Below are 27,194 nucleotides of genomic sequence, written 5' to 3' on the forward strand. Positions count from 1 at the left end.
CACATTAATGTTAGGTAATATATATATATATATATATATATATATATATATATATATATATATATATATATATATAATGTTACCTGATCAATTCATGATGATGTATTGGTTGGTTGTTTTACATATACTTATTGGGCACTTTAATAGGAACACCTGTACACGTGGTGCATTCATTCAGTTATCAAACCAGGCAATCGTGTGGCAGCAGCACATTGCAGGAAGAGCTTCAGTTAATGTTCCTATCAGATTGGGGAACAATGTGATCTCAGAGACTTTGACTGTAAGCATTGTTGTTGGTTCCGGATAGGTTGGTTTGAGTATTTCAGAAACTTCTGATCTCCTGGGATGTTCACACACAATAGTCTCTAGAGATTATACAGAGTGGTGTGAAAAACAAAAAATATCCAGTTAGACCACATCTGTTTTTTTCCCCCCTTGTTTTTATACAGCTAATATACATCTTATTTTCAGTGAGCCTTCTGCCAACTGTGGGTTCAGACTCCTGTTCTCGGCAGACAGGAGTGGAACCTGATGTGATCTTCTGTTGTTATAGCTCATCCGCCTCAAGATTTGGCACATTGTGCATTCTGAGATGCTTTTCTGCTCACCACGGTTATAAAGAGTCATTATTTGAGTTACTGTAGCCTTGCTATCAGCTCTAACCAGTCTGGCCATTCCCCTCTGACCTCTCTCATCAACACGGCCTTTCCATCCACAGAACTGCCACTGTTTTTTTTTTCTTTGTGCCGTTCTGTGTAAATTCTCTAGAGACTGTTGTACATGAAAATCCCATAGCTGCTTTTTGATTTTGATTTTTGATTTGGTTTTCTGGTTTAATAAAAGTGTCAGCAGTAAAATATTTGCACAAGAGTAGCTGGTTTTCTTAATTAATAATAATATTAATAAAGATAATTGATAATGGTTAATGATAATGGATAATGACATTTTTCCAAGGTGATCATGAACAGTAAGCATGTCATACAGAAAAACTGCTATTTAAAAATAATTTGAAGTGCCTTTAAACAAGTGTTGCACAAAGTTAAACGAAGATGCTGTGGCAAACAGAACTGATCTATTAACTAAAATCATATTCTTCTGTAGCTGAGGCATTTGTTTACATCTTACAGCTATGTGCAGACAGACCAGCCTGTTTTCCATTCATTACATGGCATTTATTTTGTCATAATTGAATGAACGGTTTAATCTGTCTTAATTTATGGGTTTATGCTGGCTTGCTTGTTTATTTTTTTATATTCCTTAATTAATTCCAATAATATAAAATGAAAGGATTTTACCAAATTTCCTCCATGGTATTCTTAGTCCCTGGCCTAATGAAACTAGTGTGAGGATGTGTTTTTGCTAGAGTCTCCAAAGCACTCTCTGGATTCAGTTGCTCTGGATAAGGGCGTCTGCTAAATGCTGTAAACAATAAAAATTTAAACTTGACAATATATTCCATATATTCAGTGCAGTAATCCATGCAAGTTATATGATCTGAAGTAGATCAGTTGTGTTTTTCGTTAGGCTTCTTATGTGTAAATTTTAGCAGGATCCAAACATTTTTTTCAAAATTATGAGATTTTCATGTATACTAAATTTCCTGTGTGGATGCTCCTATGAACAATTTACAAACAAATCCCTTTGTATCTAGCTTGATAAATCCCTTTGTATCTAGCTTGATAAATAAGTAAGTTAACCTCTATCCAAAGAGATCTTTGCTGCATTCTCAGAGGCAGTGTGGATGTCCCACATATTTCAGATCAAGTTTACAGAGGAGACGACACCATCCCTTTTTGCCCTTGGAGAGAGGAAGCGGGCTAAAAGCAGCAGTGTAGAGTGGAGTTCTGATTTCTCACTGATTTGAGATTTCTAATTTCCCTGTTCCAGTTAATGCTCCAGGCTGAGATTAACTCTCATCGACTCGGACATAAATCTTAAAGCCATAATCCTCAGACCCTCACTCAGCACTGTTTTATCAGTGAGCAGCTGAAACCAAAGCTTTCCTGGGGCCCGGAGAGTGGAGTGGACATGCAATCGGATTTTCCTCAGATGGCTTTGCTTTCAGTGTGTGATCTTGGCACTAGTGTTTGTGTGTTATCATAGCAAAATGATTAAATTAAGCATTTTGCATTGGGTTATTATCTGAAAATCATGATTGGCACTGCATGTTCTTGGTCTGTGTTTCATTCTTGATGAAAGAAAGGGAAAGGGTTTCATGAGCCCATTATCTGGGTCATGTTCTCATCGATAAAGATTCTACAAAAACTAGATCAATTATTAATCTTGTAGACAAAATGCTATCTTGCTATCATGAAACAAATAAGCCTACTGCAAGTCTGTCAGCGAGCTTTACCCCTCTTGAGAAGATACCGATCTCAAAGGAGGCTGAAATGGTGAGCAGATCAGATTCCGTGGCAGTAAAGGAGACAAAGGAGGGGAAAAAAGAATGATCTGTTTAAATTTTGGGTAGCTTGAAGAATTTCTTTGTGGATTAGTGTTTCCGCAACAGCAAAAGGCTCATGCTGCATTGTACTGCACAGGAGGAATTTTAATCCGCAGATTGTATGACATGAACAATATTCATTGCAGTGTTTGGTCAATTTTCTAGGCTGCAATACAAAGCAATTGCACCACCTTTATTTTAATAGTTTTAGGACATTATTTAAAAATATGTAATTAACAGGTGGAGTGTCATCTGTGTGACATTTAGAGAATAGACTCTGCTTTGTGTATGGTATTCACAGAGGTGTTTCTGCTGTCTCTGTGCCTTGCCTGCAGGGGCGGCTGGTAGAAATAGGCTAGCACAAATAAAGTTTCTTTTTTGGCATCCACATTAGATTATTTTCTGTTAACACGTGTTTTAAGGTTGACACTTTTTGGACTTTTTGCAGAACAGCACCAGCAATGGTCGGAAGAAGCGAAGCTAGGGCTGATTTCTTTCTAGTCCAGACTGCAGATCCATTTATCAGATCCGTAACACGTCTTCAGCAGTGATGTGAAACAAGCCGCGGGTGTAATGAACACGAACGAGGTGGATTATTTAATGTATCATTTTTTAATCTCCAAAGTGCCTTTGGAGGAGAAACTAAAAGCAGATTGACTAAACACACATTGTCCAAAGTACAAATTACACACAAGGACAGAACTGTAATTTTAGTCTTTCTGGTTTGAACAAAAGGACTACCATATTTGGCATGAAGCTAGTAAAGTATTAGACTTGAAACATTTTAGTGTGTGTGTAATAGTTTGCCCTACATCTTATTCTTATTATGTCATCGATGAGACCTCACAGTGTAATGCATTACTCAGCTGTAATAGTTTCATTGTTGAGCTACTGATTGATATTAGATTTTATCCCTCCCTTTATCATCTAATTTAGTCAGAGAGAGAGCTCTCAAATGTAGCTCTGAGTGCTGCTCTTCTCTGTGCACGCTGTTCCATCTGAGCCCTGTTCAGTCCCACATCACCTCAGGGGCAGGGCTTCCATCCAAACCCAGGAGTGAGGATTGGATTTGTCCTCCTTTTCCAGTCGTAACTGGACACGGCAGCATCCACATCCTTTCTGCTGCAGTAGTAGCTTGTTGGAAATGCTCGTGGTAGACTCATCTGAATCTGGATTTTTAAAGGAGAGGAGGAGCTGTGTTTGCTGAGCCTCGACTTATGGATGGAGGGGTCTGTATGCAGCGTGACAGGTTGCCTGTGTGTGTGTTAAGTGGTGTCCACCTAAAGCGTGCGTCAGTGTGGTGCAGGCTGGCCTGATGAAGCAGGGAAGGTTGCGGTGTGGTGAGGAGTGACTTTTTTCTCTCTTTTTGGTGGGTGTTATTAATGAATTAATGAATAGAAGTACATGCTGGTGTGATTAGTAGTGAGGTAATATGTAGCTTCATGCAGAGATGTTGTGTTTGGTTCTGTTTGGCTCAACATGGTGCTTTTCCTAACAATGTTTTTACAGCCTGCTGAAATGAAGAGTTATACTTGATTACAGAAGTCATGTGTATTGCTTTGTCAGCTTATATTGGTATTTATTTAATGACGTTCCGTAGCCCTTTACTGGGACTACATGTGTGTGACACAGATACTAAATTAATATATACGATGTTCTACAAGTACTCTTTATACAATCGGATGTCTTATTTCAAATTCAATGCACTGCTCAACTAGGTCATTTAGTCTCTTGTGCTCTTACATTAGTTTTTGCTATAAATAAGCAATGCTTTAATATTTCAGTGCTCTGTCGATATAGTTCATTATAGTTCTCTACTCTCTTTACATTGCATAGGACTGATACAGTACAGCATTAGAAAGATAGCCATGATTGGTTTTCATACAAATGAAGAGAACAAGACAAGTAAAGGTGTTATGGTGTAGGTGTTTATTAAAAAAAACATTTGTTATGTATATTCCCAGGCATCCAGCATCTATTTTTTCAAGCGTTGTAAAGAAAATGGTTGATTTAATTCTGATTATTCATATTGCAGTGTTTATTTTATATGAATATGTGGAGGATTTATATTTGTATGGCTGTATAAGTCTAGAACAGGGTATCTGGATGCTCTTTACTAATTCATAGACATAAAATTCATCCCTACTTGTCTCTCATTAGCTTTTCAAACAGTGAACTTTGCTGACATGGCTCTTCCTGTGCTTAGCTTCACCTCGTAGGCTGCCTCTTAATCATTCCTCTCTCTTTCTGTCTGTCTCCAGCTAACTCTGACCTGTGACGAGAACGATCAGACGCGCAGCGGCCTCAACTCCAGGGAACTGGTGTATCGTGTCCAGATCTGTTGCCAGGTATGACTGTGTGCTTTTGAGAGAGCTCTGTAGAGTTCTAAAAGACGAAATCCCATTAGTTTGTTATGGCAACAGTGGGAAAGTCGAGCTTTGTTATTATGGTAAAAAAAAAAGAAGGGGAAGTTATAAAAAGAACAGCAAGCTTAGATCAAAAAGGCAAAACAACCACATGTAGTGCACTTGGTATTTTTCTCTTCTTTGGGCCTGATTTAGAAAGAGACTACACTTAAGGAATACAGTAAGAATGAATAGCTGCAGGTTAAACAAATACATTTTGTTCTCTATACAAAAGGCTTTGTTTCCTGCACAAGAGCAGTAAATTATGTTACATTTCGTACTGCTGGAATGACATGCATTGAGGGCATGATGTGTATAAGCAGGAGGAATTCACTCCAATGTGCTGTGTGGTGCACATCTTTCTGTTCTGAAGAAAATCTCATTATTCAGTAGTGTGAAATCTAGATGGACCATGTTCAGCTGGATCTAGACATTCAGCGTATTGATTGAAAAGAAGCCTCTGTAAGAGTCAGTCCCTTCATGCACAAATGATCCTTTCATCGGTATTAACTTAAATTAAATCAACTTAAATTGTCTTCACCAAAAGAAATGATTTGTGGTGTAGAGTAGCAAATGATTATATAGTAGCAAACTTGACTATTTTTTGGATTTGACTGGGTTGTTTTTATCTCTTAGTATCTAAACGGTACTAAATCCTTAAAAGCAGGCTAAACATTACACGCCATATTAAACTATTAAGTTAGCATTTCACATAATTTACTACTTTTACTAAACCATTGCAAATTTATCGAACTACTTCTATTATGTAATAATAATGTCATCTGATATAGCTAGTTTTGCTTAGCAGGAGCTTTCAGGCACTTACCTTTTAAGGATTACTTCATTAAGTGAAAAACCTCATCAGTTTTAATACATTGTATGGCCAGAGGTTTGTGAACACCTGATCATTACACCCATATGTGTGTGAAATTGTAATGCTACAGCATACAAATACAGTTATACAGTTGTGTGCTTCTAACTTTGTGGCAACTGTTTAGAAAAAGGCCCACATATGGGAGTTTTGGTTAGGTGTCCACGAATTATTCTCCATATAGTGTGTTTCACGTATTGCCATTGCTTTCTTGGTGTCATTATTCATAGATAAGTGTGATTTGTGCCATCAATACTGAGATCTCACAAGATGTGCAGGCTGACAGATGAAGCTCAGTGAGCAACAGAAAAAGCACAAATCACAGTGTGATCACTGTTTAGTAATACTCCCTCATTTTTTTATTTATTCCAGAAAGAAGCATGACTCATTCTTTTGATTTCTATTGCCCTTTCACTAGTTTAACTGAATCTTGTCTCTGTGCAAAACCCCTTTTTCTATCTTCAGTCTGACTTGTTTTAATCTAAGACCATGGTTACATATACATTTTACACATTTGGCTGATGCGTTTATCCAAAGTGGCTTACAGTTGAGACAGGATACACTTTAGCAGGTGAGGGGTTAAGAGCCTTGCCCAAGGGCCAAAGTGATGGGGGGATTTGCATCAAGGGTGAATAGAGAATGTTTTGAGCTTCAGTTCAGTTTAGCTAACATTAGACCAATATAAAAATTAACGTCAGTTAACTATATTTATTAGGAATATTTCGTCTGAAAGTCATTTGATGATTATCAAATAGGCTTACATCGAAGGGTCAGCTCTTACACTTTACAAATAAGGTTAATGGTAATGAAAATTAGAATGTGATTAAATACAGTTTTTTTGCTATCCTGTGCTGGAAAGACATTTTCAAACGCTTTGAGCAACAGAGAAACATTGGCCATGTGAACATTTGACAAGCAATTTGTAAAAGGATTATATAGAAAATGTTTTTTTTTAACTGTTTATTGCACAACTGATAATATTACACCTTCCTGAAGTCTCCTTACACCTGAAATTCTCGTCTTTATTTAAGCTATTGGTTCTGGATGATTAGCATGATTTTTTTAAATGGTAAATCATGAGCAGGAAAAAAATTCAATATTGCACAAGCTTACCATTGAGCCATCACTTGTTTGCAAAGTTATCATATTTAATAGTGAGTTCTTCTAATCATTAGTCTATTTGACCTGTCACCTGAATTTACAGGTTTAACTTAAACCTCAATAACTCAAAAACAAGCAGGCCTATAAATAAATGTCACTGGTAGAACTTTGACACAATGGGCCCCTTTGCAGGCCCTACTAATATTACCTTTCCAAATAAAGGATTTCCATGTGCATATTTCCACAACCTTAATATTTGGTAAATAGACAGTAACCTGTTAGCCCTGTTATGGCCACTAGCCTTTTGTTGTCTACATCTGCAGAACATAACCTGCTATCAAACACTATCATAGCAAGACAAAAGGCAAGTGTGGCTACTAAACAACAAGTCGTTCAGATGGACACAAATATGACATTTCCATCCACTGCACGATGGATCTTACTAACTAGAGTAATATCTTTGATGTATTAACAGTGACAGTGACAAGGTGCCAGAAAGACCAGATGTAAAAAAAAATGCATCTAATCATGGAAGCTTTGCTATGTCCAATACTTTCTCTTTCTTCTCTCTTTGCTCGTTTAGATGAGGGGTTCTCAATCTTTTTCCAGTCAGGGGCCTCTCAAACTACACTGTATGGCCAAAAGTTTGTGGACACCTGACCATCACACCCATATGGCCTCACCTGAGCTATTGCCACAAAGTTGAAAGCATACAATTGTATAGAATGTCTTTGTATGCTGTAGCATAAATAAATTCCCCTTAACCTAAACTAAGAGGCCCAAACATGTTCCAGCTTGACAATGCCCCTAAACCCATGTTTAGCCGTGTTTAAATGGCTCATTTCTGTATATTTGGGATTGTTTAACCGACTGCAAACAGCCCTGTGCACAGGATTATATGGCCAAAAGAAACACTGCTCCCAGTGGTTTCAATAGAGTATTACTTTCTACCCTGAAGTAGAAGTTAATGCGTTCTTATATTAAAGCTCGTTTTTGTGAAGTATGCCTTGACTATAAAAGTCCACATCAATGAATTTTCGTAATAGCCTCGGTAGATTATGTGGTTTAATTGTTATAGGCTTTATGCAGGGCCTTTTAAATGCTATGATCTCTGCCGTTTGTTCTGAAGGCCGTGATCAGTTCAAAGCTCCTTTGTAATATTCCTTTCTCTGTCTGCCAGGGGAAGAAGTGGATTGTGAAGCGGTCATATGAAGACTTTCGTGTGCTCGACAAGCACCTCCATCTCTGTATATATGACAGAAGGTTTTCTCGCCTCACAGAGCTTCCTCGATTTGAAAACCTGAAAGTCAAATCAGAGGTATCCCATATTCGATATTGTTTATTGTCATGAGTTTTGTTTTCTGTAGGATTAAGTCTAATAGTACTTATCTATCAATAGTCTTTAAATAAGCGACCTGTCTTTTTGTCTCGTTTTAGATCTTTTTGTTACAATTCTTTCAATATGTTTTATCTTTCTATGTATTCTTTTCTATATTTTATCACAAAAAGAAATTAGTTGATTGAAAGTATTAAAAGGACAGTCAAGTTGTTTATTATTTAAGGAATAAAACCGCAAGGGATATAATCAATGATGGGGTGGAATGATATAGCATTTTTTAGTATTTATAGAACGTCATACTTTTTTTTTTAATCAGTTAATAGTTACATTTAATGTTGTTGGAATGTCTGCAAAGCAAGTTACTTCCTGTTATTACTTAGGGATTTATTATGACAGATGTCTACATAATTTAAGGCTAATAATAAAAAACAGAATAAAACATTCTGTTATTTATCAAATAAAATTTATAATCATTAATATGGTGAAGCTTTCTTTAGGGTGATGTTTATTCAACATGTATGGAAGGAGTCTCCAGTGTCAGTGCTTTGTAACTGTCAGTAAGTTTTCTGACACAGAAAAGGCTTCAGGACAGAGGACCTTGCACTGTCTGGTTTCTTGGTAGCATGACATGCTTTGGTTTTTTTGTCTCATTAACTTCTAGAGAGAGGGGAAAAAAAAGAGAGGCTGGTGAGGTAACATCTGTTTATAGTTTTTATAATGTAAGTGGTAACAAGAGGTTACTTGTCTCACAGACGTTCTACAACATAAATGCAATTATAAATAAAAAAATGTAATTGTTGCCAAATTGTTGTGATATAATAACAATAGTAGTAGTAATAATAATAATAATAATAATAATAATAATAATAATAATTCCTTACTAAGCACAGGGTGCTATATTTGTCCTTACAATGTTAGTCTTTTTGACTGGAGAAAAGCAGTACTGAACCTATATTTATAGTGCTGATTGTTCTGTTACGTATATAACGCCTATACAATATATAATTCAATATATAGTTTGTATCTTAGATCATTATGCAGGTCAATCTACAGTATGTTTCTATATTATTTGTTTGAGCAAATCATATCCTCAGATTCTTTCATGCTGTCACGTAGTGCTGATTACAGCAAAACCAGGTTCTATTTTCTTCTAAAAGTTCTGATTTGCATAAACACAGACAAGCAAATGAACTTAAAACCTGTCCTTGAAACACCCCATCAAATGAGGGAACTCTTATGGGAAGGGAAAAAGACACACTGACGACAATTGTTACTAGTTCTGTAATGGAGTGAGGGTTAAGTGACTGATACATTAGGATGTAGAGCTGGTCAGCTTTTTTTTGTGGAATTGAGAGGTTTATTACTTCCCCTGTTCATCAGTCTTTCCTCTTGCTTTCTCAGCCACTTTCCCAGATGCTTACTGCCTATCTTTCCCGACTCTCAACCATCGCTGACAACAAGATAAACTGTGGGCCTGCCCTGACATGGATGGAGGTAAAGTATGCACCAGTGGCTCAGTCAATTCCACTCTTCCATTAATCCTTTTCTTACCCAGTACAGCGTTACAGATGTGCTTTTTGTTAAAGAGATAAAGCAAGTGCTCACACCCATCTCATGTAACATTAGTCAGTTGACAGGTACAAAGCACCTCTGTACCTGAATAAACTCGGATTTCACTAACGTAATACGTCTGCCAGACTATTGTGTAGTTTGACTCTATTCAGACAGCAGTGTTTGGCAGAACTATGTTGTCTTCAGGATGACTTATTGAGTGATTTGACAAAAGTACGTGGAATATTTTGGTATGAAAGTGTTATGATTGTTTCTATAGAGTTGCATGAACTTGACAGAAAATGGTGTATATTGTAAATTTGTGAGAACCCTCCAAAGTCCTTCAGTAAGATTAGTCACCATACTGACAGCACGCAATGGAAACTTGTTCAAGTGCTCCTTTGTTGAGCAGCCTTTAATGGTTAAAGCTAGAAATACCTGGCATTTGTTCATTTGAACTACTGTGAACTTCTTTTGAATACAGGATTACAATTTACAAGGGGATGTTAATACCTACGTACTTATTAAATACGTGTGGCAGCCTGGAAAAATTCCTCACATGGTGAAATCATGACATTTTCTGCTATATAAAGTTCTGAAAACTACAGGTTTTTCCCTTTTGTAGGTATCTCAATCACAAGTAAAGTTCAAACTAATTTGTATTATGTATTAAATATGTATTAAATAAAATCTAAAAGCAATAAATATGACCATAAAAACTATATCCAGCTCGATGTAGACATACAGTAGCCTATAGCCATCTTAACGCCTGCATTTGTTAAACTGGCTTCTTATCTACCTAATGTGATCTTTGCTAATCTTTGTTTTGCTAGTTCTAGGCCAATTTAGAAAGGTAGTAAAGCAATTTCTAAATTATTTTGGGGAAATACATTTGTATTTAATGTATTGTAGTGCCTCTGAGGAAGAAGCTTCACCAGGAAGTACTGTAAAAACAGTTCACTTGCTCTTTTACTGGCCAACTCACACTTATAGCACAAACAGAGGCTTGGTCGTTAGCCACAGAACTGGCTTGATGAGGGAAAAGAGGCAGAGTTGACAAAACCCACCAGAGATTCAGCAGAATGGTGAACACAAAACAAACAAAGGAACATAAAACAGACGTAAAACCAACACGCCTGTAGAACATGTACCAGTACAGACAAATACACAGCACATTCCTCTGCTAACAATGAACACTAAATTTAACGCAAAAGTCACTAGACATCACATTAACTGGAGGCCACGGGGTCTCAGGGTATGTAGATTAGCACTCGCACTGAACATTCATTCATCATTTGCCAGAATTCAGCTGCAACAACAATAGGTTAGACCGCCTTACATATATCCCAATTGAATTAGATGGCAGAAGTGTCTCTATCTGTTCCTGCTCAACAAAATTCGTTGATTTAATGCATATTGTTCTTATCCATCTGTCTGTATCTCTCCCCCTTTTGTCTCGCTCAGATTGATAATAAAGGAAACCGCCTGCTGGTCCATGATGAGTCCTCCATTAATGTTCCAGCTGTCGCTGCTGCTCACGTTATAAAGCGCTATATTGCCCAGGCTGCCGATGAGCTCTCTTTCGAGGTGACTCTTTTAAAAAAATGTTTACGTTTTCTACTGCCTTTCAACTTTTTGTCACTTAGCACATTGTGTCTCTTTTCTGGATTTAGGTTGGAGACATAGTTTCAGTCATTGACATGCCTCCGAAGGAAGACACTGGATGGTGGAGAGGAAAACATGGCTTTAAGGTGGGGTATATTGTGTAGCAGAACGATAATAGTGTTTAGTTTTTATGTGTTTAGTGTTTATGCTCACATTGTAATAAGGTGGGCTTGCGATTCTGGAAATCTGGATGTGTGTCTCTCAATGTATGTATTATCTTGTCGTCTTCCTTCACTTGAAAATACAATATCTTAAAATATTTTGAATATTGTCAAATTTATCTAATATTTCTCATTAGGATATTACAATAAAACATGTACCCGATTATAACGCCTATTTCTAGACATTTTTATGGTAATTTTGTTACATTCTAGAAATAAATGCTTGATATAAGCAAAGAAAGAAACCATACATTTGTTTTAGTGTAACTGTCTAATAAGAAATATTAGATAAACGTGACTATATTCAAGGTTTTCAATTGACAAAAGATATCATTGTTGCAGTGCTCGGTTACTGTCTTTGCAGGTGGGCTTTTTCCCTTGTGAGTGTGTGGAACTAATCAGTGAGAAAGTTCCTCCAAGCGTGACCGGTTCACTGCCAAAACCAGGTATTTTTGTGTAAATTTGGAGTTAAACTAAAGAAATAAAGAGCCAGTCCTTCTTACTGATTTGTAAAGGAAAGCTAAACTTTGATGTTTAGATAGAACATTCATTCATTCATTTTCAGTAAGCACTTTATCCTGGTCAGGGTCACAGTTTATCCAGAGCCTATCCTAGACACACAGCATGAGACAGGGATACACTGCAGTTGGGACACAATCATTTGTAAGGCACCATGCACACATACTTCCTTAACTAGGGACAATTTAGAGTAGCCAGTCCACAAAACACACCAAAACCTACCTACTGGTATGTTTTTGGGAGGAAAGCAGAGAACTTGGAGGAAACCCACATGCACACAGAGCAAACATGTGAACAGTAACCTGAGCTCAAGGTCAAGCCGTGGAACCTGGAGACGTGAGGCAGCAACACTACCCACTATGCCACCTTGCTGCTTTACAGATCATTCACCAGTTCATTTGACCATGAAAAACTAAGTAAGCTTGTTAGGACAAACCCATAGATGGTTGGGTGCACACTCTAGTCAGCTATAATTAAAAAAGGAAAGATTAAAAACACTGAATGTGAACAAGCCAACCCTGACAACAGGCAGACACATCCAGACTCGGGAGACTGAGGATCACCAACCAATCACCATTAGCAAACTGGCCAGCTAAGACTGAGGAGCAAAATACACATGGTTAAGGGGACCAGGCATCCCTTTAAATTCTAGTGACAGCTGGCTGGAGGGTGTAGTCAGTTTTAGTTAGTTAGTTAACTAAATTAGTTAAGTAAAGTAAATAAGTTAATTAAGAAAATCAGTCAGTTAATAATCGGGTAAGTTAATTGAATTAGTTGAGTAAGTAAGCAAGTAAGAAAGTAAGTTGGTTGAAGTAAGTTAAATATGTAAGTTAAAATAATTTAGTTCAGTAAGAAAGTATGTTTGTTGAGTAAGTCTGTCAAATATGTAAGTTAGCTAAGTACATTATAGTAAGTTACTTAAGTATGTAAGCAAGTAAGTTGATTGAATTAGTTAATTAGTTGAGTTAGTTAAATATTTGTTAGTTAATTTAACTGGATAAGCAAGTTAATTAAATAAGTAATTTCCTTCCTTCATGATGATGTATAACACGTATCAAAATCCACACCAAATCAGACTCAACAGCTTTGACTATGAATGAAAAAAATTTGGGTTTTTCCACAGTTACTTTTTTCACTATAATTTTATTTGCTACTAAAAAGCTACATATAGCAGCTTTTATTATTATTATTATTATTATTATTATTATTATTATGAAGCTTTTAAATGTCGACATCATATGGCTTCAGATAGCCCTGCTTATGTGTCGTAATGTCTTTTAGTGTCTAATAAGCATGGGAAGCTGATCACATTCCTGCGTACTTTCATGAAGTCAAGGCCTACTAAACAGAAGCTGAAGCAAAGAGGCATCCTGAAGGAGAGGGTGTTTGGATGTGACCTGGGAGAGCACCTCCTCAATTCAGGTCATGATGGTGAGTAGAAAGAGGAAAAATACTAGAATTCTGATACTAGATACTAGACTGCTATTAATGATGTGCTTTTAAATTTCCTTTCTGTATTTCTCTGCTGTAGTCCCTCAAGTCATCAAGAGCTGCACTGAGTTTATTGAAAAGCATGGGGTTGTAGACGGCATTTACCGCTTGTCTGGGATTTCCTCGAACATTCAGAAACTGCGGTAAGTAAGTGCTTTTCAATGTGTCAGTCATGGACACCTAAATCGATGACCTGCTTTGTTTTTTTTTCCCTTCCAAATGAGCTGAGCCCTCACACCTACTTAAGCAATAACATTTTCAAGACTGTGCTGTTATACAAAAATAATGTGCACCGCAGGGGCATTAATTTCATATAACAACGCAATCTGGAGTGTCTTATTTCCGCTTATACCACAACGATTTGCCAATGATTACAATGTTTAATTTATTAATCATTTTAAAAGTTTATAGTTAAATTGAATGGTGTGGAACATCTGCGATACAGATTAGTTCCTGTTCTCCTCTGCGTTATAGCTGTGATAAACAATCATTCCCTCACCTGCCTGACTCACGTACAAGCGCACAAACACACACACATGCACACACAAAGCATAGTCTGTCATTTTACAGAGAAAATGGAAAGCGTAACTGAGACTGAGAGCGTTACAACTGAGACCCCTTCCAAATCTTTTAAATGTTAAATAAACATCTCCTAACAAAAAACTTCACCACATCATCAATTTTAAGAATTACTTTGTTAAACATGTTTTAAAATCTGTTTATTAGTCTACATTATTTGGAGCGTCTGCCGTGCAAGTCCCTGTGTACTATGAGCTGTTACTACAGAAACAGTAATGTATTAGAACGAGCACATTAATATTAACCTATCGTTTATGTTACAGCCAGAACTGCATGTGCTATTATACAGAAATATTGCACACCTTCTGACCATACAGATTCGAGCTTTCAACCATGCTGTGGTATAAGGCTTTTTAATTAACTGATGAGTTGCATCTGTGAAAGTAGCTGCACAAAAAAAAACAGTAGTGATTTTGTCTAACCAGCACTGAGAACCTTGATGTCAGTCAGTCTATATGCCAATATGTTAGAATATAGATTAAATGAGTATAAATTAATCAAAGCTGCATCCTCTGCTGTTTCCTTAGGCATGAGTTTGACTCAGAACACATTCCAGACCTCACTAAGGACACGTATATCCAGGACATCCATTCTGTAGGGTCCCTGTGCAAGCTCTATTTCCGTGAGCTTCCGAACCCCCTGCTCACCTACCAGCTCTATGACAAATTCTCAGTAAGCGTAAAGACGTGCACAGTTTAGATCATAGCCATCTATCCATAGTGCGTTTTGAATGTTTTTTTATTTTTGTGCATGTGTGTGTGTATTTTCATAGGAAGCGGTATCAGGAGCTACAGACGATGAAAGGCTGGTCAAAATCCATGACGTCATTCAGCAGTTGCCTCCTCCACACTACAGGTTTGTTTGGTGCACAGCACACTCTGGTGACAAGAAGAAGTACTGCAGTCTACTCTGTATAAGCACAGCTTTAGGTTATGTACATGTACAAAATAGATCTCATCAAATAAACCTCTAGATGATCTGATTTTAAAAGAGTCTCTTCTTTGTTTGTTTTTTTTAGAACTCTCGAGTTCCTTATGAGGCACTTGGCTCGTATGGCGACCTTCAGTTATGTCACCAACATGCACTGCAAGAACTTGGCAATTGTCTGGGCTCCCAATCTCCTCAGGTGGTTTGCTTTTAGGCTGTGTGTATAAATAGATTTGCTTTTGGATCTTTGGGTAAAGCTTTATATTAAGATTCTCTTAAGATTATTTACTGTACTAGTTAACATTAACAAACTATGGACTTTAGCAATGTGATAAATAATAAGCATGGTAACCAAATAACTAAGGAAAAACACATTTGTTAATGATGTTGCTTTTTTCACATGTTCCATCTGTGAATAAAAACAAGCAAACATAAATTAGCATAAATTAATTTACAGTATGTTACTAAAAGTTGATAATGAACTGTACTCAGTTCTATAAATATTGGAACCTGCAGTACAGCCTTACTTATGAATTATGCACATTAAACACCACAAACAGATTCACATGTTAGTTTATTTTGGTCAACATGGGCTATCACTTTGCTCACTTTGTTCATTATATTTTTAAAAAAGTGATTGACATAAGCATTAATTATTTCGTAAAAATTAGTTGTATAAGAAATAAACACATTGAACGGTGCTGTTTACAAAAAAAAAAAAAAAAACAACGGGGTGGTATATATATATATATATACAGTTACTCTTACCACCCTGACATTGATTATAGTTAAATTTAATGTTGTGGAGCAAAACAGCAGCTATACACAGTCATCCCCTCACCAGCCTCTCTTTTTTTCTTTCTTGTGACGTTAATATGGCAAAAAAATGCAGCCTGTCACGTTACTGAGAAACCGCAAAGACTTGTCAAACCTCCTTCCAAAAATGCTAAATAAATGTCTGCTTATAGAAAGCGTCCTATCAGCAATTACATATGGTTTTTAATACGTTTGGGTGAAGTTTCCACGAGCACATTAATATAAACCTGTTACTTGCTTTGCAGCTGATACAACTGACAGAGCTGCTGTTATAGAAAATTAATCAATACCTTCTGACCAATTAGAATTGAGAATTCATCAGCACTGTGGTATAAGGTTTATTATTGCTGAAGTTCATGGTTTGTTTAAATTTAGTAATACTGTAAATCATGTCGATTAAGGAAACCTTAATATAAAATGTCACTAATATGTATCAAAATTTAAATCCCTGAAAAAACCTTCTGCAACAACTAGTGCAATGAACTACACAAACATTGTGCCAGTGAAATTGTACTGTAGCACCATATACCTTTGCCTTTTTCTCTGTTAGTGAATACTTTGGGAATGGTGGTATGTCTGAAATTGGGGTTTTTAATGCATACCAAAATGCATATGTGTTGTTGAACTGAATCCTCGTACACATGACTAACCTTTTCTTAAATGATTTACCTGTTCCTGGTCATTATAGGTCAAAACAAATAGAGTCAGCCTGCTTCAGTGGCACATCTGCCTTCATGGAGGTGCGCATTCAGTCAGTGGTAGTGGAGTTCATCCTCAATCACGTCGATGTCCTCTTCAGCCCCAAACTCAGCACTCTGATCCGTGAAAGCACAGGTAATGAAAGGGAAACAAAAATTGACTCTCACTACACCACTGAATGCTCAGTTTCCAGTATCAATTGTTTAGTGATACGTTGCTAATCAAGGTTTTTCTGCAATGTGCACTCGTAGGCAACACCACTGTGTCCCGGCCCAAGTCTCTGCTCGTGTGCTCACCATCCACTAAGTTGCTGTCTCTAGAAGAGGCACAAGCCCGCACTCAGGCCCAGCTCGCCTCTCCTGTCTCCCCTGAAAGCAAGTACATCGAGGTGGGAGAGGGTCCTGCTGCCCTGCAGGGAAAATTCCACACCATCATTGAGTTTCCCATGGAAAGGTGCGTCCATTTCAGTGTACTGTATTACTGCAGAAATGTATATTTCATTCACTGTTATTTAACAAATAACAATGAATCCATTCAGGAGTGATATTTATCATGTTATGAATGATCTTAATTTCTTAAGTTAATTCTTAAGCTTGTTCTCAGATTTCCACACGTTATTATTATTGTTTTGGTTTCTATTTCTCCTTCCCTGGGAGTTCATTGGTTTTCTTTAGATTGTATCATGCTGTGTATACACATATTTCAAGTTTATGTTTTTGGACATTGCATGTTCTTGTTTCTCAGTTTGTGTTTCTTGTTTCTCACCTATGTAGTTATGTTGTGTGTGTTTTATAATACTTATTATAATTACACTACATGGCCAAAAGTTTCTGGACACCTGACACCCATATGTGGGTCTTCTCCAAATCGTTAACACAAATTTGGAAGCACACATTTGTATAGGATGATATTGTATGCTGTAGCGTTGCAGTTTCCCTTCACTGAACCTAAGGAGCCTAGTCCAAACACGTTCCAGCATGACAATGCTTCTGCGCGCTAAGTGAAGTCCATAAAGACACAGTTTGACAAGACTGGTGTGGAAGAACTCGAGTGGCCTGCACAGAGCCCTGACCTCAACCCCACTGAACACATTTGGGATGAATTGGAACACTGACTGCACCCCAGGCCTCCTCACTCAACATCAGCGCCTGACCTCACTAATGTTCCTGTGGCTGAATGAGCACATAGCCACAGCCGCAGTCTAGTGGAACGCCTTCCCAGAAGAGTGGAAGTTATTAAAACAGCAAAGGGGGACTAAATTTGGAATGGGATGTTCAAAAAGCACATATGGGTGTGATGGTCAGGTGTCCACACACTTTTGGCTATATAGTGTATGTTTACGCATAAAACCAGCTTTTATTAAAACCTTTAAAAACCTTTATTAAAAACAAGGTTTCCTCATACTTCCTTGTTTTGAGTCTCCACATATGTTCTGTAAATTTGTAATACCATATTATTTAAATTTGTATGCAGTTGTTATACTATAAATAATATTCTATGTTCTCATAGAAAGAAGGCCCAGACAAAGGTAAAGAAATCTCCTGTGGCAAGCTGGCGTTCATTCTTCAGTATGGCAAAATCCTCTACCACCGCCAAGCGCAAGCTGCTCCGTCATCCCAGTGAGCCCAATAACATGAAGACCTCACAGGCACTCCCAGGTAGGGCTTTTCCTATACACAGTTCACTGTTCGATACCGATCTCAATACTTTAGTTTAGAGATAGGCAAACTAAAAAAAAAATTCACTGACACTGTGATTAGATCCTATCTAAATTTAACAGTGAGTACAGATGGTTTAACAAAAAGTGGAATGCAAAATACTTCTTTTACAGAGGTAAGAACAGACTCCATGCTTTAACTGTAAGGAAGGTGTTCAGAGAATATAGTCTCAGTTGCCATTTCTCTACCAAACACTCTCCATGGGAGCCTACTGCTATGTGAGGTGTGCATAATGCATAATTCTTAATAAGAAAGCCAGATATAATTTGAGTAAAGTAAATTATCATGCAGAACAGTTATCTGTCGTATTGAGGAAATTGGTGAAGGCCCATGAGATAACCAAATTGTCTGAGCTAAAAGTAACTGATATGTTCTCAGCTTCACAGCTGACTTTAATTAAGAACCCTTTTGGGTGGGAATAGCTCTCTTTAGTGTAATTGTTAACATTGATCTAATAAACCCATACTGAAATTGAAACTTACACAGGGCCTAGTCTATCTACAACAATAGCACGAAATGGGTCGATATACTATTTAGGAATTTTATGTGACTCTTGGTCTAAAAATGTTTATCTAATCATGCTTTAGGTTCATAGTAAGTGTAATGCACTGAGTGGATTTGGAATGACAGAGCCTTGATTTGTTTTTCCAGGTGGTAGAGGAGATACTGGAACACTACGATCATCTAAAAGTGAAGAATCTCTGTCGTCAAATAATCTTGAGGGTAATGTGTTATTTTGTTTAGTTAAATTTTTCTATCTGCAATGTAGCTGACATTTAATGTCTGTTCTATATCAAGTAAATGAACATGTTGCCTACTTTAGATGGATCAGCAATGTATCAGGCACGCAGGCCCCGCTCTACTAGTGTTGCCTTGTCCACTTCCTTCAACGAAGAGCTGCTAAACAGCCGAGTCCACAGGGATTCTCAGTTAAGCCATAAAGACAGCAAAGACACAGCTTTGTCCACCACTTGTGTGCCTGCTCTCATATCGACCCCACACTCCGCTGATGCAGATATTGGCAAGGCTTCTCTAGACTTTGACCCAATTTCGTTTCAGTGCAGTACAACACCAATTGAAGCTTCTGTGTTTGAAGAAAGAAAAAGAGGCAGCAGACGGAAGACTGGAGGCAGTTCCAGTGAATCAGAAACCTTGAAAAAAGTTACCCCTACAAGACCATCTGATGTGATCCCAACAGTTTCAGAGGACACAAATTATAAGCACTCAATGTCAGCGAAATTTCCAACAACTATTATAGCTAAAGAAGAGCTGAAGTCCTCTTTGACTGCTCCTGTGGGTCTCACCCAAAAACCCGAGGTTGCTTTAGAGATGAGAACTCTGTCTGTGCCTCCCACTGAAGTGTTGTCACCCTTGGTCAAGCCCAGTGAGTCAACATGGGGACAGGATTGTCAAAACAAGCCTTCCTCTTCACTCCAGACAGAGGCTGAAAGCCTTGATGAAACTCACAGTGAGGAAACAAGACCAGTGAAACAAACAGAATCAGGTTAGTCCAAGGGCTTTTGCCATTTAACATTTACAAAGAGTGATCATCCTCACATTTTCCTTTTCTCTATCTTTGTTGTTTATTTGTTATCTACAATTTGCTGTCTCTATAAAGTGTATTATTGCACCATGCTTTGTTTTTCCCTGTTCTTAGGTGCTGTGACCTTTGACTGCACTCCAGGGCTGGTAAGATCAGTGTCTCTCATAACCTCCCAGCCTGCTGTAAAGAGTGCTGCCCGTATGCTGGCTCTGGCCTTGGCTGAATCTGCGCAACAGGCCACCTGGTTGAGGAAACGAGGGAGTTCAGAACCACCGACTCCTGTTTCTCCGAGTCACCTCCAGGACCCACTCTCCATACTGCAGTGGCCTCCAAAACCTTCTCTACAAGCCCAGACATCATCCGCCAGTAGAGGACATTGCTGTAGCACCTGCAAAACTTTTGGAAAACCTTCAAGCGTCATCTCTACAGGAAGTTACACCGATGCCGGCAGCCTGCAGAGCACCTGCGCATGTCATGGCAGTGAGAGCGGACTTAGCTACTCTGATGGAGGTGATGTTTCTGCTGAAAGTCATGAAACAAATTTGCCCCGCCAGGACTTACCTGCTGTTAGTAGTTTAGATGCTAAGCAGGATGCTGAAAGCCATGTGCCCATGAGAGAAAATGTCCGCCATGTTGGAGTTGGTACAGATGGTGGTAGCCCAGACCAAAGCTCTGAGATGGACTCATACAAGAACCTGATGCCCTCTCCCTCACAGACAGAGACATCACTCCACACCACTAACAGCCAGTCAGCCAGGGCTTCTCTTCTCAAAAAGCAAGCTGCCAATGCTTCCAACTTCCGTGTGATATTAGCTGAAGCTTCTATGCCAGCTTCAGTGCATGATGTTCTTCCACAATCTCCAGTTTCTCCACTGACTTCCAATTACCAGTGCAGCCCCAAAGAGGAGATGTTGAGGCCATTAGGTCAAATGTCCTGGTCTGGTCCTTTTGCACAGACCAGTTCTTTTCAGCCTGATTATATGCAGTACCAAGCTAAGATCTTCTCCAAGGACCACTACAACACCCTGGCACCAAGGTCCCTCCATCAATCCATTAAATACAAGAGTCCACATAGGAATGAACACTCTACAAGCTTCCGTTATAGACATGGCGGCCCAAGATACCCACCAATGGATGGTGCGTCTGTATATCCCACTATTCGTAGAGTGCGCTCCATGCATGCACCACCAGAGGACACGTTTTTCTTCCCGCATCCATCTTACCAGAACAGTACTTACCGCAGACAGGTTCTCTCGGATATCCACCAAGTGAGGCCTTATTTTGAGGATGGTAAAGTTCAATATAGGTACAAGCCCTATTCAGGAGCGCCGTATAACAATCTGGATCAGTATCGAGTAAGCAGTCATGGATACAGCCACTCTTACACCCTCTTCAGGCGGCCTACCTATCCTGGTAGAGTGATGAGCAAAGCTGAGAACTATCACAGCCCCCTCATCAACATACCCTTTAGCAGAGAAGCTAGTTTTATAAAGCAAGGCACTGGCCATTTTCCAAGAACAAGAAATGTTGGTCTGTATGAGGGTTCTGATGCCGGATTATCAGATCGACGTTTCAGTCCATCTGTCAGACAAGGAAATATAGAGAAGAAGAGACTGCAAGATGTTGTCCCCCAGCCCCATCTTCAGAAAGAGAGCCAGAGGGGCCAAGAAACAATGCACACCAGGAGTAAATCTGATTCGGCCAAAGATCTGCTTATTTCTACTGAAGGGGCTGATGGGAAATACAGGGTTACCATGGTGTCCCATTACTCCCCTGAACACCCACTCTCTGAAACTAATGTACCCCTTCCCACCCAGGCAGAGAAACAGAGGAGTGGGCACAGTACCAAACCTGCCCTGATGCTAAAGCAGAGTCGGTCTATGCAGAACTACACACAGCACACGCTAGAGGCCTTGCCACAACCACGTAAGCTAACTCTGCATAAAGAATACAGCTGCCCTGATTTTAAACACACCGATACTTCTGAGCACAACAGTGCCCGACTTCACAGCCAAGATAAACTGATTAGGATCCACGGCAGCCATCCTAAAGAGGACTTTCAATATGCTTGGGTTAAGGGACGTGATTTGCAAAGATCAGCGAGGTCACAAAGCATGAAAAGTCATCAACAACCCAGACATGCCAAAACGACTCTGGAGCATGATCATAGATTTTCATATGCTGTCCAGAGCAGGCCAAGGACTCGTAGCATGTTTGCACCATCTCGTACTGATTACATGGATGGTTATGTGTCTTTGCAGCCCAAGGTACACGGCATTTTCCCAAACTATGGCTGCATGCCCCCTCATAGTAACAGACTGTACTCTACAGCTATGGGTAGAGGACGCTTTCTTCACTCTGAGATTAGGCCTGAGACAGAAATATATGCTGAATGATAGCTATTTATGGATGTGTATGGGAAAAAATAGTGGTATTGTACACAGTTTATTATATAAAAGAAAGAGAAGCATTACATGTATTTTAATATGGTGTGAAATTTTACTTGTACATTATCCCATAATAATACACATCAAATTACACCATCAGTCATAGAGCTTGGCGACATCACATTAATGTCGAGTCACTTAGCATTTTTACTGATTATGAAGAACATGTCTGTAAATTATTTGTAATAGCTAAAATAAGTCATTTTGTTCAATAAGTCATTATAAGTCATTCTTCAGCTGTTACTAGTTTCATAGCTATGAAATAAATCTACTGAAATAAATTTCAACATAACATTTAAATGTATACTTGGTCTTACAAGGTATTAATTAACTGATAAAACTGGTATTTGGATAGCCTTTGTATTTCTTCAAGCTGCTTCAATGTTATAAAACAACACCAAATGTCATCCAAGGAACAGTTTCACAAATTCTTACTGTGTATTTTTTTAATGTGTCTTTTTTGTGTCTTTTTATATAGTGACTCCAAAATCTATGCTGATTTAAAGTGAATAACAATTTATTGTTGTAGACACTGTAAGGCCCTGATTTACTAAGATTCAAAATAATTTGTGTGTGCAGTGGGAAAAATTGCATGGATAGTGAGTGTGTTGAAGGTGATTCACAAAAAAAACAAAAAACAAATTGTGTAAATTACGTCACATGTGAGGTCAGTGAGCGAGTTATGGTGAGTTCAAATCTCATAGATTTCTGAAATAATAAATTGAATTTGAAAGTATAACAAAGACTAGTAAGACGGGTTGAAATAGTCTTCAAAATGCAATGTGAATAAATGAATCAAAGAGTGTAAACGTTAATAACTTTTCAAAAACTATTTAAATACCTTTGGCATCAGAACATGCAGTGAATATCTCAGATTAATCCCACTTTACTGTGGTAATATTGAAATTTTGAAAAACTTTCTGATTATTTTCCTAAGGCACAATTGTGCAAAACTTTCTCATTATTAAGATATTGTAAAATGGTCATTTCAGCTTCTGGAAATTTAATACATACCTTTCAGTTATATAAATTTGCACGCACTGTCCCTGAAGTGACTTTTAGGTAAATCACACTGCGTGTGCAAAATAATTGAAATGCTTTGACACTGCCATGTATTTTCCACCTTAAGGTACGATCTCCCAAATTGGAAATCCATTCAGGCAAACACACAAAATTTTGCTCATGTGAAAGACACAGTCTACCATCGACTCAGAAATTTCAATCACTTTTGTTGTTGTAAAAAATTTGCATGTTTTCACACACAAATTTTAAGTAAATCAGGGCCTGTGTATGAACTGCATACCATATTCATTACGCTTGGAAAGCTTCACTCACACATTCTAGTTACAGGCGTTTTAATTTGTTCTTTGAGAACCAGTTTGATTATTTGTACTTTTCTTTAAGAACAGAGGTCAAAGGATCAAAAATGCATACCCAATCCTGACCAAAATTGAGCTAGCTCCATTGCTTGAGTCATTCTTCTTTCATTAGTTTTGCATCAAAGTTGTCAAATGAAGTCAAATGTAATCCAATTTAGCTTTAACACAAAAAGAGGTATGTCCTAAATGAAGCAGAAGTTGCTGTTTCAGCTGTAATGTATATAAGTCTTGTGGTGTTGAATATATTTTCCTGCTGTTTATTGCTTGTATGTAGTAGGAGGATAGGCAAGCACTTTACGATTAGACCCAGTCTGTGAAACAACCAGATACTTTAAGATAATGAATTCAATGAAGATAATATAATTATACAACTTCGGTATGCAATGTAGAGTTGAGGATTGAGAATAAGAGTGATCCTGGAACTAAAAATCAGGGTCATGAAGCTGAATTGACCATTAAATGGTTACAAATGGGAATATAATGTAAATTCATATATTTATTTAATTGAAAACAGAGTGGTTGAAAATATGTGTAATCTTCGTTATTCTAAGGATTTTTATGTTGTCTACTCGTTTTTTATGTTGTACTGTTACTTTCATTAAATATTCAAAATGATAAGAACTGTATCCTTGTTTATCAATATTATGTCTGTCTTACAAAACTGCACATGACTTGTAATGATAATTGTTTTATTGATTTTATTTTTATCTAAATTAGTTAATACAGTGTTATAGTCTAGGCCTGTGCTGATGTTTACATTTTCATAGCAGGATATAAGTTATTAGATAATTCTTTATTGCTTTATTAGACATTTAACACTGTTGAAACACTCTCAGACAGCAACAATAGCCTACCCTCAGTAACTGAAAACCATGCTTTGACAGACAAAAAAGAAATTATGGGTTTATCTGGGTAAATTGCTCAATGCATAACACCATGCAGATACAGGTCAAGAGCTTCAGGTAAAGTTCACATCAAACATCAGAATGGGCAAAAAATGTGTTCTCAGTGACTTTGACCGTGACATGTTTGTTGACGCCAGAGGGGCTGGGTTGAGAATGTCAGAAGTTGCTGCTCTCCTGGGATTTTCACACACAACAGTCTCTAGAGTTTACACAGAATAGTGAAAAATACAAAAAAAAACAAAAAAAAACCATCTAGTGGGTGGCAGTTCTGCAGGCAGAAATGCATTCTTAATGAGAGAGGGCAGAGGACAATGGCCAGACTGGTTCAAGCTGACAGGAAGGCTACGGTAACTCAAGTAATCAATCTTTATAACTGTGGTGAGCAGAAAAGTATCTCAGAATGCACATCAAAAGAGTATCCATCCTCTTGGGGTGATACAAGATAGTGAGATTATAAATCATTACATATGTACAACAGTACAGTATAAAGTCAAACAAGTGTGTATTGAAAGGATGTTCAGTATGTGCATATTGTGAATCCAGTCCTGGGATGAACACAGGCTTTATGATTACAGCAGCAGCTCTTAAGTACAAGTCTATAGTATCCATGTGAGATTGTCCACTGAAGAAAGGGTGATACATGAGTGTAAGTTGTTTATGGGAAGATGGATGGAAGTGGGACCATCCACAGCAGCAGAAAGTTTATCAGAAGTGCACAACTCTACCACCATTGTCAAGTTTGCTGACCACACTGTTGTAGTGGGCCTGATATCTGATAACGACGAGAAGTGCTACCTAGAGGAGATTAAAAGCCTGGAGAACTGGTGCCAGGAGAACAACAAACAACAATTGATAGTGGACTTTAGCACAAAGCAGGAGAGGTGCTACCACCCCCTTAAGATCAACGGGACCCCAGTGGAGAGAGTGGACAGTTTCTGATACCTTGGTGTTCATATCATGCAGGACCTGGTCCATGGTCCTGTCACATTAACTCCCTGGTGAAGAAGAAACCCTGCCAGCGTCTTTACCAGCTTAGACGCTTAAGAGACTTTAAACTGCCCTCTAAGGTGCTAAGGAACTTTTACCCCTACACCATCGAGAGGTGCATGACAGCCTGTTTTGGGTACAGCACCAAGCAGAATAGGCGGGATCTCCAGAGGGTGGTGCGAAAAGCTGAGCAATCTGAACAATGGACTCTTCTCTCTGTTGCGGTCAGGGGAGCACTTCTGCTCCCTGAAGGCCAACGCAGAGAGAGTGAGCAGGAGCTTCTTCCCACATGCCATTCGGACCCTCAACCAGGACAACACATAGGACTATTACTTGGACTTATTTGCACATCACCCGCTACCTCAGCCTGATGTTGCATAGCATATATTGCACAAACAACTGCATATATATGCACCTTATTCAAAATACAGTTGTACCGTTTCTGCCACTGACCTTTGTATCCCTTACAGCATGTATTTTTTTATTTTTTTTATAATATTCCTTTCCTACCTGTATAGAAGTAAATTCTGGTTTAGGTACATTCTATTTTTATGTCATAGACAGTCAAAAAAAGCATTTCGCTGCACATTGTACTGCATATGGTTATGTATGTGACCAATAAAATTTGAATTTGAAATTGAATTTGAAAGCTCCTAGCAGATGAAGCGCATCAGATTGAATCCAGCATGTCTGGAGTGCGAGAGTAGAGCCACAGCAGTAGAAGTGTGTCAGGCTCAACACTGTGCATGTTCTGTGACTGGATGAGAAACATGGATGTTCCTTGTTTTACATCATCGTCTGTATCTATAACTGTAATCTACCATTAGGCAATTTAGTGAAATCGTCTTGAAAAATTTCTGTGCAGTAATGACAGCTTGCTTCTTGTGTTTGTGGTTTTCATTTTCACTGCTGAGGTCCTCTGATATCTTTCTGAAACTGTACCATCTGCATTTGGGAGCACAGAAAGTCACACATCATAGCTCTGCTGAATAAATACAGCACACACTGTGTTTGTGTGCCCATCTAAATTCATCTGCTGGCAGCAAAGTAGCAAACTATTATACAGACTGAAACAGAAACAATCCCAGCAAATAGTTAAAGCTAGTATAAGTAACCTAGGAAAGATGGCACTAACATTAATTCAGTCCCATTTATCAGACCAGCAATCAACTGATCTCAGAATACAGCAAGCATACAGCATACTGCAAGAATTATTATACATTAAATTATGTTATTTTTTATGTGAATTGGCCCTAAAAGTAGTTACTGAATATTATGCTTTACCACTTTGTTCAGAGGGTTAAATAGATAATTTCCTGTTGAGTTAGATTGTTTGTTTTACTAATTCAATTTAAGTCTTACTGTCCCAAAATTTAAGCACTGCACACCAATAATTACTCACTTAAATGACAGACGTATACCAAAATAGATCATGGTTTAAAAAATGTTTCATTTTAAATCATTTTAAATAAACCAAATAAACTATGATCTAACTGTTGTTTCTACATGTTAGATATATTTTAGTGTTGCCTTACTGGAACATGATTTTTTTAATGGTAAAAGTATTGGTTTTTGATGTCCTAAACAAGTCCCGAGGTGATACGTCTGTTCAGTTACCGAATGCTCCACAACAATGAGACAAAGAAAG

The 27,194-nt window shown here is 38.0% G+C and overlaps 1 protein-coding gene across 6 annotated transcripts in view; it reads left to right on the forward strand.

The window, feature by feature from the left end:
- Positions 1-26,003, forward strand: part of arhgap32a (Rho GTPase activating protein 32a) — a 33,260-nt gene extending 7,257 nt beyond the window's left edge. For 3 of the 6 annotated variants that reach the window (XM_026924806.3, XM_026924807.3, XM_053239927.1), the window contains 17 exons: positions 4,705-4,791; positions 8,001-8,138; positions 9,561-9,653; positions 11,175-11,297; positions 11,384-11,461; positions 11,901-11,982; positions 13,337-13,486; positions 13,587-13,689; positions 14,653-14,797; positions 14,898-14,980; positions 15,144-15,251; positions 16,557-16,702; positions 16,819-17,020; positions 18,077-18,225; positions 18,937-19,008; positions 19,109-19,789; positions 19,943-26,003. In XM_026924806.3, coding sequence (XP_026780607.3) covers positions 4,705-4,791; positions 8,001-8,138; positions 9,561-9,653; positions 11,175-11,297; positions 11,384-11,461; positions 11,901-11,982; positions 13,337-13,486; positions 13,587-13,689; positions 14,653-14,797; positions 14,898-14,980; positions 15,144-15,251; positions 16,557-16,702; positions 16,819-17,020; positions 18,077-18,225; positions 18,937-19,008; positions 19,109-19,789; positions 19,943-22,224 — 4,722 coding nt within the window. In that variant the 3' untranslated portion in view covers positions 22,225-26,003. Of the gene's footprint in view, positions 1-200; positions 3,813-4,704; positions 4,792-8,000; positions 8,139-9,560; positions 9,654-11,174; positions 11,298-11,383; positions 11,462-11,900; positions 11,983-13,336; positions 13,487-13,586; positions 13,690-14,652; positions 14,798-14,897; positions 14,981-15,143; positions 15,252-16,556; positions 16,703-16,818; positions 17,021-18,076; positions 18,226-18,936; positions 19,009-19,108; positions 19,790-19,942 lie in introns of those variants that run through there. The other 3 variants (XM_053239930.1, XM_053239929.1, XM_053239928.1) reach the window with 3 other exon arrangements.
- Positions 26,004-27,194: the final 1,191 nt, after the last annotated feature.

This window comes from Pangasianodon hypophthalmus, chromosome 14, assembly GCF_027358585.1.
Source record: "Pangasianodon hypophthalmus isolate fPanHyp1 chromosome 14, fPanHyp1.pri, whole genome shotgun sequence".
NCBI classification, from domain to species: Eukaryota; Metazoa; Chordata; class Actinopteri; order Siluriformes; family Pangasiidae; genus Pangasianodon; species Pangasianodon hypophthalmus.